The sequence below is a fragment of the Dromiciops gliroides genome, chromosome 4 (genome assembly GCF_019393635.1).
Source record: "Dromiciops gliroides isolate mDroGli1 chromosome 4, mDroGli1.pri, whole genome shotgun sequence".
In the NCBI taxonomy this organism is placed as follows: domain Eukaryota; kingdom Metazoa; phylum Chordata; class Mammalia; order Microbiotheria; family Microbiotheriidae; genus Dromiciops; species Dromiciops gliroides.
In genome coordinates, this window is record NC_057864.1 from 324205958 (window position 1) to 324219210 (window position 13253).

The 13253-nt window shown below is 38.8% G+C and overlaps 1 protein-coding gene across 4 annotated transcripts in view; it reads left to right on the forward strand.

Annotated features, from left to right (window-relative positions):
- KLHL32 (kelch like family member 32) overlaps nucleotides 1-13253 on the forward strand; it is a 219111-nt gene that overhangs the window by 125867 nt on the left and 79991 nt on the right. For 2 of the 4 annotated variants that reach the window (XM_043964176.1, XM_043964178.1), the window contains exon 5: nucleotides 366-581. In XM_043964176.1, coding sequence (XP_043820111.1) covers nucleotides 366-581 — 216 coding nt within the window. Of the gene's footprint in view, nucleotides 1-365; nucleotides 582-13253 lie in introns of those variants that run through there. The other 2 variants (XM_043964179.1, XM_043964177.1) reach the window with 2 other exon arrangements.

The following is a 13253-nucleotide window of genomic DNA, read 5'->3' on the forward strand; positions in this document are numbered from 1 at the left end:
CCTTCGGGTATAGGATATGGTGAGTGTAAAAAGATGACTATTTCTTTTTACTAAGAAGCATTTTTAGAAAATTGCAAATAGCATTTCAATTGGATCACTAAACTAGAAACTACTTTCATTCTTCCTAACCAAGTGTTTGAAGTTCTTATTTTTAAGGTAGGCAAAATGGCAGAAATTGTCATCCAAGAACATAGACACTTGCCTAAAGCATTCTAATGGAGAGAGTTTCCAAATGAAAAATGGTGTGCAGGATTTTTGTAGTACATGTCACATAGTCCCTGCTGATTTGATCTGAATATCCTTTGACCTTCGAGTTAGGTTCTGCATCATTTCTGAAAAGGCTTTTTTTTTTTTTATTCACTTAGGAATTAAATAGCTTTAATTACTTGGATCTGTACAGACTTGCTGACCTCTTTAATCTCACTTTGCTGGAGAAGGCAGTGATCGATTTTTTAGTGAAACACCTCTCTGAACTCCTGAAGAGTCACCCTGAAGAAGTTCTAACACTTCCCTATTGCCTGCTTCAAGAGGTCCTGAAGAGTGACCAGCTGACATCCCTAAGTGAAGAGCAAATCTGGCAGGTAAGGAAGTTTCCTCATCAGCAGAATGTGTGGTAGAAAACCTTGACATGCTCTCTTAGCTTGAATCCTGGGATTGTGGAGGTAGTAAATGATTAAAGGCTAAGGGGTCAAGAAAGAATGTGAACCCTTTTATCTCAGGTAAATTTTTAGACTGAGTGTTCTCTTGACTTGTCAGGTGATTGCAAAAGACTTGATCTTGAGGTACTGGGTTCTCAACTCACATTTAAAGTCACAGATGAGATTTCCTTGGGGCCTTCCAGTAACCAAATATATCTGACTTCAAATGCTAGGGGGTAGTAACATTAATTATTATATGGTGAAAATAATTTAAATGTGAGAAAAGTGTATTGCTTTGGCTTTTATAAAATAGTGACAGGGTTTTGGGACCTCAAGTTCAAAATTCTGAAGGAGCCTTTTATGCATTGCAAAAATATAGTTTCCAGTGGGGAATTATTTGGACCATGTCTGAAAGACCCTTTAGTGAAGTTTGTCTATTCTTGTGGAAGCTAAAACTTCCAATTTCATTCCTTCACTGATTATTGCCTAAGGTCCTGTCATCTTAACTGACCCCTTTCTGTCTCTTTTTTCCCCTTTGTTCTCACCTCTCCCTGCCACCCCTCTCTCATTTTTCTCTCCTACAGCTATCATTTTGCCATTTTGTTTACTTATAAAAATGTTGTATTTTCCATATTTCCCAAGAATTTGGAAAACATTTAGACATACGACAGGGCATGACTTCTGAGTTGTGAGTAACTTCTGAACTAACTCTTATCTTAGGTGTACATAGCATTTTAAAGTTACACATTGCTTTCCTTCCAGCCATCCTGTGCAGCCGTTCGGGCTTCATTGTCCCATTTTATAGATGAGGAAAATTGGGCTCATAGTGAAGAATTTACCTAGGATCATAGGGTTTAAGAGCTGGGAGGGCACCATAGCTATCAACTAGTTCATCCCTGCTCATTTTACAGCTGAGGACACTGAGACTCAGAAGGTAAGTGACTTGTCCATAGTCAAAAAGATAGTAAGTGACAGAGCCAGGATTCAAATCCAAGTTAGCAAATGGGGAAAAAAATCCCTTCTGAACTACCCACCCTATCCCCGCCCTTAATGCCTTCTCTCTCTAGAGATTACATTGCATATACTTTGTTTTTACTTATCTATGAATATCTTGTGTCCTTTCACTCTCTTTCCCTTCTTCAAGGAGATTATAAATCCCTTGAAGGCAAGGACTGTTCTATTTTTTTTTTAATTACTCCTAGCACAGTGCCTTTGAATCTACTAGTCACTTAATAAATGCTTGTTGAATTGAATTGAATCAAACTGAAGTCTTCTCATGTCAAATTTCTCTTTCCAGAAAAGTTGGGTGGCCCTTACCAAAATACACATTTCTAATTTAATTGCCTATTTCTTCAAGTCTTCATGCCTTTTATTTGCTGTTGCATTTTTTGCCATTTTCCTATTCGTCAGCATTTTTGCCAAGGGAAATATAAAGAGAGAAAACCCAAATTGGGCAGCTTTTACTATTTTCTTTTTAACAGTTCTAGTTTAAAAGAAAAGGTTTATTAGAGAGGAAATGGGGACTCTTGGCCAGAATGAGATTAAAAAAAAAATCTCTGGATTTCAATTATCCACATAATTCAACCTAATTGTTTACAAAATCAAAAATTGTCTGGCCAGGGAAGAACCAAGTTTTCAGGTACGTCAGCCAAAGGAACTCATTTTTCCCTAGGAAGAAAACTGGGGATGATTTCTGCAATTGAATGTTTCTGATTGAAATGAGATCAGGGGCCAATACCCTCAGATGGTTTCTACCTATCACCTTTTGTGGTATAGTGATCAAATTCTGTTGAAAGGCACTGCCAGAGATCCTGATGGTAATGTGCAGATTTTTGAGTGACAAAAATGCTATACTGTCCACTTAAGTGTTATCATAATTGCCTCTCTAAAGGTTACTAATGCCGTAATGTAGAATTTTAAGAACTGGTTTCTGCTGCAGGCAGAATATATATATATATATATATATATATATATATATATATATATATATATATATATATATATATATATATATAAAAATTTATTTATTTGTACCTGGACCTCCAGAAAGAATTAAAAGACTCACATACATATTTACCAATTTAGGCATTCAGCAGGCAATAAAAAACTGTTTTTGCTTTATCTTAGTAAATAAGTAATTCCCTCATAGTCAACCCAATAGAGAAAGATCAAATCAGACCAGCTATATTGCCTCCAGTGTAGTTAAGTTCATCATTTTTGCTAAGGTTATACTACTAAAGCAATATACCATGGAAGAATCTAATATTCAGCCCAGGGTGAAGATTGGGTATGCCAGAGGATTAGTGTCAGGGTGCTTTATAGAAGTGAAACTTGATGGACAGGCTGGAGACAGATCTCCAGAATCTCATTAAATTGCTGAATTGTTCATTACTGAGCACTCTCACTGTAATAAAGTGCTCATTGACTTTGACAAATCCCCATCCCATGTCTTAAAGAAGAACAGTGAAGCAAGAGGTGTTGGGGAAGAGAAAGGAAATTGGCACAAAGTGGGCCAAGTAATAGAAAAGCTGATGAGGGATCCTGCTAGTTGATTAATATGTGCCACCAGTAACCTATGTGACTTCCCAATAATAAATACCACCCTCCACATACCCCCTAAGCATACACACAAACACACACACACACACACACATATATACACACACATAGAGATACAAATACATACTTGAACAGGTAATTGTTTTGAGACCTACATGGCCATGCCCATTTAAGGCTAGAAATAAAATCTGACATTTTCTTTTGTTGTTAAAGGTAAAATTTTCATAAATGGCCCAACATCAAAGGGTGTGGGGATCCAGAAGAGTTATGTACAATTCTAAATGATTCACATTGAATATACTTTCTTACATTCCCCTTTTTCTTTTTCTGTCCTAACCATTGTCCCTCACTTCCAACTCACTTTCCTTGATGAAATCCCTAAAGATTGTGCCTTATCAGCCTTGCCAGGTCTACTATCCATCTGCCCTTTCTAAACTTTATCCTGATCCTCTTCCCCCAGGGTACTTTTTAGTCTTAGTCTTTTTCTTAGACAAATCTCTCATTATCACCAAGCCATGAAACACTGATTTCATCAATTGATTTCACTGTGTTCAGAATATATGGATATAGTTGAGGTAGCTACATGGATACACAAATACACACACATACACAGAGGGAGGAATCACTCAGGAAATATGGCATTAATGGATGAAATCCTCTTAAGTACAAAGAATTACATTTTCAGGATTCCCTAAGTCAGTCTAGAAGCAATAACAATAATATTAATTTCTAAAGAAAACAAAGATACAGAGATAAGGAAAGCAGTAAGAAAGAAAATACTGTGTCTGGAAATAAGGAACTCTTAAGCTGTGGTGACCCTTATCTTGGAAAGCATCAGCATCAGGATTTTTTTTGGTCGCTTGTTTGTTTTGCTTGGTTTTGTTTTTGGTTGATGTGGGACGTAGTTGTAGAAACTTTACAGCTGAAGGTTCCTTTGAGAACATCCAACTAAGGATATTCCCCCTTCCCCCTAACTGAGGCTTGCAAAGGCGGCCATATTGTTGCTTGGTGAATAAAAGTTTACGATTGGTTGGATGATGCACCAGAAATAGAGTGATTGGGAAAAGTATGATGAAATGAAGTCTCTGTAGTGATTCCAGCAATTTAGTTTTAAAAAGCAGGCTTTGTACTGCCAAAACAGAAGCTCTAACATTTGATCCCCCACATGCTTTTTATTTTAATCAAATTATATTAGTTATTTTACATAGTTGCCCACTATATGCTATGTATTCACTATGGATATAAATAAATATAAATGATAAATATAAATTCACAGAGCTTGTAATCTAATTGAGGGCATGACACCAAAAGAGAAGTAAAAATATTAGATGCCTAATGAATGGCACAGAAAGTGAGTGCTACAGGAGTTCAAAGAAAGTCCTATAAGCCACAGTCCTCAGGGAGAACTTAACTGGGTAGAATTCAGATGAAGAGAGTGGAGCGATGAGGACTCTTGAAGGAGGGAGTAATGCAGGCAGTGTATGAAGGTAGAATTAGGAACCAGTCAATTAACAGCCATTTATTAAGTACCTACTATGTGCCAAGCATTGTGCTAGGTGCCATGAAACAGTAGTTGTTCTCAAGGAGATTACAATCTATTGGGGGAGCAAGTGATGTTATTTGAAATAGTGATTGCAGATGTACTCAGGAGGGCCAAGAGCTGAGGTATCTTGTCCAAAAAAACCCCAAAAGCTACTGAATAAAAGGCTAGAATAGGTTCCATTTTTTAACAAGTATGGAATTAGGAGAAATAGGGTTGGTGAGGTTCATAATTCACTCTGGAGCACTATCTTCCAAGAGTAAAACACTTCTAATTTTTAGTCAAGTATTAATGGGAACAGTACAGTTGCTGATGGTACAGTACAGTTGCAGTGGTAGAAGTTTCCTCACTGTGGGAACTAACACCAATGAAACCCCAGGTCTCAAGTGAAAAACAAAGCAAAACAAAACAAAAAAAACCAAATTGATATTATGTACTTCAAAAACTGTGACAGCTTTGTGTTAAGGGCTAAAATTCTAGCTAAACTGTCTAAAATATCTAATGAGTGGTCGCCAATAAATTATAAGCTTTAGCAAGAGTTAGACTTTTAAGCATTTATTAAGGGGAATAAGAATTTGAAAAAGAGAAAGAGAAAGGCCTAGATTCCTATCTATTAAAGGGAGAGCACATTTCTAGCTCCACTCTCCACCAGAGTCCAAAGGAAAGAGCGTGAGTCAGAGCACCCAGCTCTTCCTTCTTCCTCCCACTAGCAAATGTCACTTCCTGACGCCAAAGAAAAGACTCCTGGTCTTGCCCTCAAAGACCTTCTCTTCATGGGCGGAACTCTTCTACAGTAAGTCTCCAGCAGGTGGCGTCATTCCAATCATTATATTTGTGAGTAGGTCCAATTTTATCTCCATAAATACAGTCAGTGAACTAATTGGCACAATATCCAGGGGTCTGATGTTCTACTTTTCAGGTAAAGAATCTCTTCAAAGATGTGAAGTATTTCAGCCACTACTTAATAAGCCCCTACTGTGTGCAAGTTAGGTGCTGGGTACACAAGATGAAACCTTTTTCTAAGGCCACATTGGACTAAAATAGTAAATTAGGACACAAAAGTTATGATTCACTGTAAGGCTTTAGGTCCATTAAATTATATTCCTGTCATATGGTGGCCAATAAAATAATTCACCCCAGTTTTTCCCATGTTTTTGGCTTTTTTGATTATCCATAAATGCTGCTTGCATGCTAACTTCCTTTACACCAGAACTTTACACTATACTCTCTTCTTCACTCCTCAGATTTTCTTTTATTTGCATTTAGGTGCTCCTAATAGCCCTTTATGTAATAATAATAATAATATGTATATAGGACACAGATCATTTTAAGGTTTATAAAGTACTTGCCACACAAAAACCTTGTGAGACAGGTAGGTCTTATACTTAGTTTTTAAAATGAGGAAAACTGAGGCTTAGAGGAATTTATTGGATTTCCCAGGATCACTTAACCTTTCTGAACTAAGTGTCCAAATTGGGACTCAAATTCAGGTTTTTCAAACTTCAAGGCCAACATTTTTTCCCTTATACCACATTGACTTTTGTTTAATTTTCTCTTTCTGCCCAAATGGTTTGAACTCACCATACTTCTTTCAGTTTTCCAACTTCAGGGGCCTGATACATTTGCTCCTTCTACCTTGCCACTACACGGCTTGAGCCACTTATCCTATTGCATTAAGATGAGGAGCCAAACACAACACTTCTGTATTGTTCTGATTTATTGCACATGCTCAGCACATGCCTATAGTGCAACGGTTTTCCTGTGCTTTAATCAGGTCTCTAAATAGATTTATCATTCCTTGCCCACTAGCCAAGGGATCTTCTATTTATGTTCCATTCTAGGATATGAAGAGGGCACCTTGTCTCCTGGAGGGGGTTCTTTCTCCATTTGACTTAGATTATAAGTTCCTCCAGGCAGAGACGTTGTCTTTAATGTTTGTATTGCACTATGTTGTCTTACTGTACTCTATAAATAATAAATAAAAACAATAATGTGGACTTTTCATATTTAAAAGAATTGAAAGGGTAACAGCAATTCCTTACTTTTCCTGCTTGAGGTTTTGTGTGTTTATTATATATTTCTCCTCCCCTCCTCCTCCCCCTTCCCTGTAACATGCATATATTTCCCCCGCTAGGCAAATTCTTAAGCAAATGAATTATGCCTTTTGGAGAAAATTTTCTTTACTAGTTTTTGGTTAGGGATTCACTTCCATAAGACACGGTATTAATAATACATTTGTTCCACATCTCTGGAGACATGGATTAGATGATGATTTGAGTAGCCATTGAACTCATATTTTGCTGCCTCTGACTAGTCCCTCATGAGCTTTTATCTGCATCCCAAAATCCACCTGCATGGTGGAACTTGATTTGACAGTTTCTCCTCCAAAGGGTCCAAGGCCTGCAAAAGACAGAATTGCAAAGAGCTATTAAAAACCTACAGAGCTGGAGAGACATTGGTGGGTTGAGAACTCTGCAAAAATAAGCTATTGGACATCACCAACACAAAATTGACACTTGCTGCCACTTTAGGAAAGGAGAATTATTACCATGTCAAACAGAACTATGTACCTTTTAGGTGCCCTGGAAATATTTTGTGAATGAATGAATGAATAAGTGAATGAATGAATGAGTCATTCAGAGTTTCTGATACACTTGGTTCCAATTTAGAATTTCATGTATACTGAATATGCTACAAGACAGAGAAAACTTTCCAAGCTTGGGAGGGATTTTACTCATCCAGTTCCAGTTCCCAGTTGTAGCATTTATCAGCTAAGGCAATTGTTAGCTGTGAAAGGAGACCTCCATCTGCCTTCAGTGTTTGTATCATCTTGCTCATGCCAAGTCTGTACTCCAAAATAGAGAAGATCTCCTGCTTCCTCCCTCAGGGAAGGAAATAGTCACTAATTCCTGAGACCTTTGCCTCCCCTCCTCTGCTCCCGTCAGCATGCTTAGTTCCTTTATACTTTGCCTTGGCTCTGTAGAAAATTTGGCAGAGCTGCATTTTCATGTGTTTCTTTCAAATTCTGCGTCATTTCCCTGCAGCCATTATTTCCCCTTTTCTTTTGACATGGTGGGTAGTGCTGGAGGCAGTGCTCCAAAGAGGGACTAACCTGTGCCAAACTGGATAATTACTTTGCTCATTTCATGCCCATTGAAGTGTCATCCTATTATACAGTGTGAATTGGAGAATGTCATCTTTTTGTTTAGTGCTTTCTGTTTCCACACTGCCCAGCGTGGCCTTTGCCTCTTCTTCAGAAGCATTTTTTTTTTAAATATTCCATTCAGTTTACTGTGCTCTGAAAATAGGTTGGCAAACTAGCCTTGACCCTGTAGATCTGGACATAACAGAAATCAGTCCAGTCCCTTAAGAAATCAGGCTGTGGGAAATTAATAATTTAAGTGAAAATTGGGGCTGTTAGTCCTTAAAACTATTCAGATGTAATACCATGGACGTTATGACAAGTGGGGAATGGGCTGAAATTAAAATGTTATAGAATAGGAACACTTTTACTCTAATCAATCTTTAAAAATAACCGAGAAATCTTTGCTTCTCCCACCCTACTAATTGTCCAGCATTTAGAGTCATAGATCTAAAGATTGAAGTTACCTCAGAGTCTATATGGTCTGACCACTTTACTTTACACATGAAAAAACTGAGGCCTAGAGAGGTTAAGTGACTTGCCCAGGGTCTTGCAGGTAGCACTCCTCAGAGTGGAATTTAAACCCAAGTTCCCTGACTACTGAGTGGTTGCTCTTTTCACTCTACCACCCCATTTCCTTATTCTACTAGACATCTTCTCTTACCACGTACTTTCTAATTATCTTCATAACATTTCATTTTTCTTTCTCATTTAACAGTGCCATATATGAAATCAAAATTGTGCTCTTTGAGGACCAAGATGATGCTTTGCTTCTTTTTTTTTTTGGTGAGGCAATTGGGGTTAAGTGACTTGCCCACAAGTGTCAAGTGTCTGAGGCCAAATTTGAACTCAGGTACTCCTGAATCCAGGGCCGGTGCTTTACCACTGCGCCATCTAGCTGCCCCCGCTTTGCTTCTTTTTATATCCCTAAGGAACTTAGTGGGGTTCTTAGCGCATAATAGGTGCTTAATAAATGTTTATTGATTAATCAGTTCAGAGTTCCATTTTCTTCTCCAAAGGACCTGCTATTCTCACCAGTTTCATACCTACCTTTTTATACATTTGATCAGTCAGTCAATTAGTAAACATTTATTTAGCATCCACTGTGCACCATGCTAGTGTCTCTATCCCCAAAACAGAGGTGTGGGTGCCTCATCTAGTAATGTCCCTAGATGGATACAGCCACTCCTCAATGCCTTCCCTCTGAGATCACCTCGCATTTACATTACACATATCTTGTTTGTACACTATTTGTGTTTGTACAGTCTCCTCTTTAGAATGGGAACTCCTTGAGAGCAGAGGTGCTGTTTTTGCTTTTGTCTGTATATGCAGCGCTTAGCAGAATGCTTGGCACAAAGTAATTGCTTGATACATGTTGACTGTACTTTGCCCAATGTGAAGTCTTAGAGGGGTGTGTGTGTGTGTGTGTGTGTGTGTGTGTGTAAGCTGCTTGTGTTTGTATTTTGTAGTCACTCTACCTCATTTACATTTTTTTCTGATTCCTCTGTGAGGATTCATTCCTTGAGTAGCTTGACTGGTGGTTGTGCTACTGATTTCCTATGGATGCAGCTTGTCACTAAGAACCTTATGTTGCTCCTGGCATTCACTTCAGGGGGACTTTACAGAGGGTAATCCTCAACCCTGTTGCTCTGTGTTGTCAAGCAACTGTGAGGGAACGGCCATTATCAGAAATTACAGGAGCCCCAACTTGTATTTACAAGCTGTGGTTCCCATGAGTTAGGAGCTAATTTTATGGGAGTTTTGTTATTGGTGATTTTTTTTAAAAGAAAGTGTACACAAGAACAAGAAGGTGATTGATGAGATATGACATATTTACGTTCTGGGCTCCTAATTTACATTTTGATTCCTGTTGTTTCTTGAATGTGCTATTTCTGTTGTTGGTGCTGCTGTGAGGAGTAAAGAGATGACCGGAGAGTATTACTTATGTATTGGTGTCCTGCAGTAATGTTGCTCCCAACTGGCTTATCATGGATTTAAAATGAAAACTACACTGGAAGGTATATATGATGTGGGCACCCCGAGGTTGGGCACAGCAGCCCTTCCATTTTCCGAAGTAGTTAGAGCTTGGGCTGGGTCCCCTTTAAATCCATTTAGTCTTTTGGAAAGCTGAGCCCCCTCACAGTACGCGCGCGCGCACACACACACACACACACACACACACACACACACCACAGACATACAATACAGACATACACTCATGAACACACACACACAAAACCCACATGCAATCTTTCAGAAGGCAAAAATGGCCTCAACAGTTCTTTCCCATAATTAGTGAATTAGCAACAGTTGGTGAGTTGGTACTCAGTCTGGTAACCATGTTTATCATGCAGTCTTGGTGTTCAAAACCTTGTACGTGCCTCCGTAGGGAGTTACAAAGGAGAGAAAAGGCAACAGGGGAAAGGCAAGGAAAACTTTATGGAAGGAGCCAATCTTGTCAGTCCCTAGTGAAGGCAGGGGGAAGCAGAGAGTTTAGTAAAGAAGAGAGTTGAAAGCAAAGACAGGTGGATGGAGGGTGCCTGGGAAGGTGGGAAGCCACGTCATGGGATATGGTGAAATAAACAAGTGTACTTGGTAAAGCAGAGGTGGCACAGGAATTAGTATAGTGAGAGAGGAAGGGAGGTAGGGGAGGTCAACTGCTAAAGAGCACTAAAGCCTTTAATTAGGAATATTAACTTAATAGGAAAGGGAACCACCAATGGTGATAGCTAAATATAACTTGCAAATGGTCTTTGCTGCATTAACATAGATTGCAATAGAAAAGCTCTGAATCCTGACTTAAAGGCTGGTGCACTTATATTAGGGATATGAAGATTCAGAGCTATAGGGTAGCTAAGTGGTGCGGTGGAGAGAGCTGTGCCTGGAGTCAGGAAGACTCCTCTTCCTGAGTTCAAATCCGGCCCCAGACATTTAATAACTGATTGACCATGGGCAAGTCACTTAACCCTGTTTGCCTTGGTTTCCCCATCTGTCAAATGAGCTGGAGAAGGAAATGGCAAACCACTCTAGTGTCTTTGCCAAGAAAACCCGAAATGGGGTCATGGAGAGTCTGCCATAACTGAAATGACTGAAAAACAATAAAACTATGGGGTTGATTTAATCAATAAGTACAGGAGTGCCTGCTATGTGACCAATGCTGAATGAAAATGAAACATTGTATTGGAGAAATATCATGGACACAGATTTAGTGCTGTACTTGATGGAGTTCTTAAAAGAGAGACCGGGAGAGAGAGAAAATATGGATTTGTAGGACTGAGTAGATATGAACACTACTTTGCTAAGTGTCATTCCAAATTTTATTGTGTCTCTAAATCCTGCATCAGGCTTGTTGGCAATATCATTTTTATTGGACATCAGATATCCCATAGGGTTCTAAATTGTCTGGATATATGATGGCTTTCTGTGTTCGGTGAGCCAGCAAGGCATTCATGCCATTTGACACTGCCAGGGCATGGGGAATTCCTGGCAAAAGATCGCTACCCTTTACTGTAACTCGATGACTTCTACAAGGTTCTTGAAGGGAAAGGATCTAGACTATACAGATTTGGAGGGATGGAGAAGGAAGTCGCAGAACTATGTAGATCTGGGCAAATTCTGAAAGTGGTACTTGTAGTTTTGAGAATGTGGAAAATAGTCCTTTGTGCTTTCACAAAGGTTTCTTTTAGCACATCAGATAGTTGGAAGGATGACAAAGCTGTATTCACTTCTTTTTTTAGCATTTAGTTTTTGTTTTTTTATCAATTATATGTAAACAACAATTTTTAAACATTTTTTTTAAATTTTGAATTACAAATTCTCTCTTCCTCCCTCCCACCCTCCTCTGTGAGAAAGCAATTCTATATAGATTATATATTATGCAGTCTTGCAAAACATTTCCATATTCATGTTGCAAAACAAAATGCAGACCGCCCCCCCCCCAAATACCCAAGAATAATAAAGTTTCAAAAAAAAAGTATGATTCAGTCTGCATTCAGTCTCCATCAGTTCTTTCTCTGGAGGTGGAGAACATTTTTCATCATAAGTCCTTCAGAATTGTTTTGGATCATTGTATTGCTGAGAACAACTAAGTCATTCACAGTTGATCACAGTATTCTCATGGTCCTGCTTATTTTACTTTGCATCAGTTCATGCAAGTCTTCCCAGCTTTTTCTGAAAGCATCCTGTTTGTCCTTTCTTATAGCACAATCATATTCCATCACAAACATATATCACATTATGTTCAGCTATTCCCTAGTTGATGGGCATCCACTCCATTTTCTTTTTTTTTTTTTTGCGGGGCAATGGGGGTTAAGTGACTTGCCCAGGGTCACACAGCTAGTAAGTATCAAGCGTCCGAGGCCGGATTTGAACTCAGGTACTCCTGAATCCAGGGCCGATGCTTTATCCACTGCGCCACCTAGCTGCCCCGCATCCACTCCATTTTCAATTCTTTGCTACCACAAAAAGAGCTGATATAAATATTTTGTACACATAAGTCCTTTCCCTTTTTCTGTTTCTTTGGGATTTCAGACCTGGTAGTGGTATTGCTGGGACAAAGGGCAAAATTGTATTTACTTCTAAAATTTTCCACTTTCTAAAATTTACCATAGTTTTACCTTTTGTAATGTTTAAAATCTAATTGTGATGTATAAAATCTAATGTGTGGTCGCTTTAAATTAGAAGCTTATAGCAGCAGTCTTTTGGCATTAAGAATTTATTAAAGTATTTAGAAGTTAGCAAAAGAGAGAAGAAAAACACATGGAGTTCAGAAAGAAGAAGCCTAACTACCCTGGTGACTCCGCTGGGACCTCCAACTTCCACTGAGACCTCCAGTGGAAAAAAGGATCCCCGTTCTCCTCAACCGTAAGCTCCTTGTGGGACTGCAAGAGGGGGCGGTCCCCACACACAGCTCCAAGCTAATTGGCTGGTAGCACTGATTGACATGACTTATAGACGGTTCTATGAATAGATGCAACTTCCGGATGCTAGTCACATGCTTTCTCCTCAGGGTGACGCTGCCCTGGTTCTCACAATGTCTTTATCAGCAGGGGGTGGCACTGTGATTCTTACACTCTCCTTATTTCCATTTTTAATTGATGAATATATATATCCATTAAAAATGGAAATATATATATACACACACACACACACACATATATGTATATATTAAAAAGTTCTGCTTTGATGCTCCATAAACTGATAGAGTCTGCAGATGCCCAGATTACAAGGATAGACAACTGTTCTGGGATATACCTGTCCTTGATTTCACAGTGCTACTTAAAAATATTGAAATATAGACTCGATGCTAGTGCTAGACATTTTGGGTAAACCAACTCTTAGATTGTGTGGGAGGAGGGTAGTTATGTGGATTGTT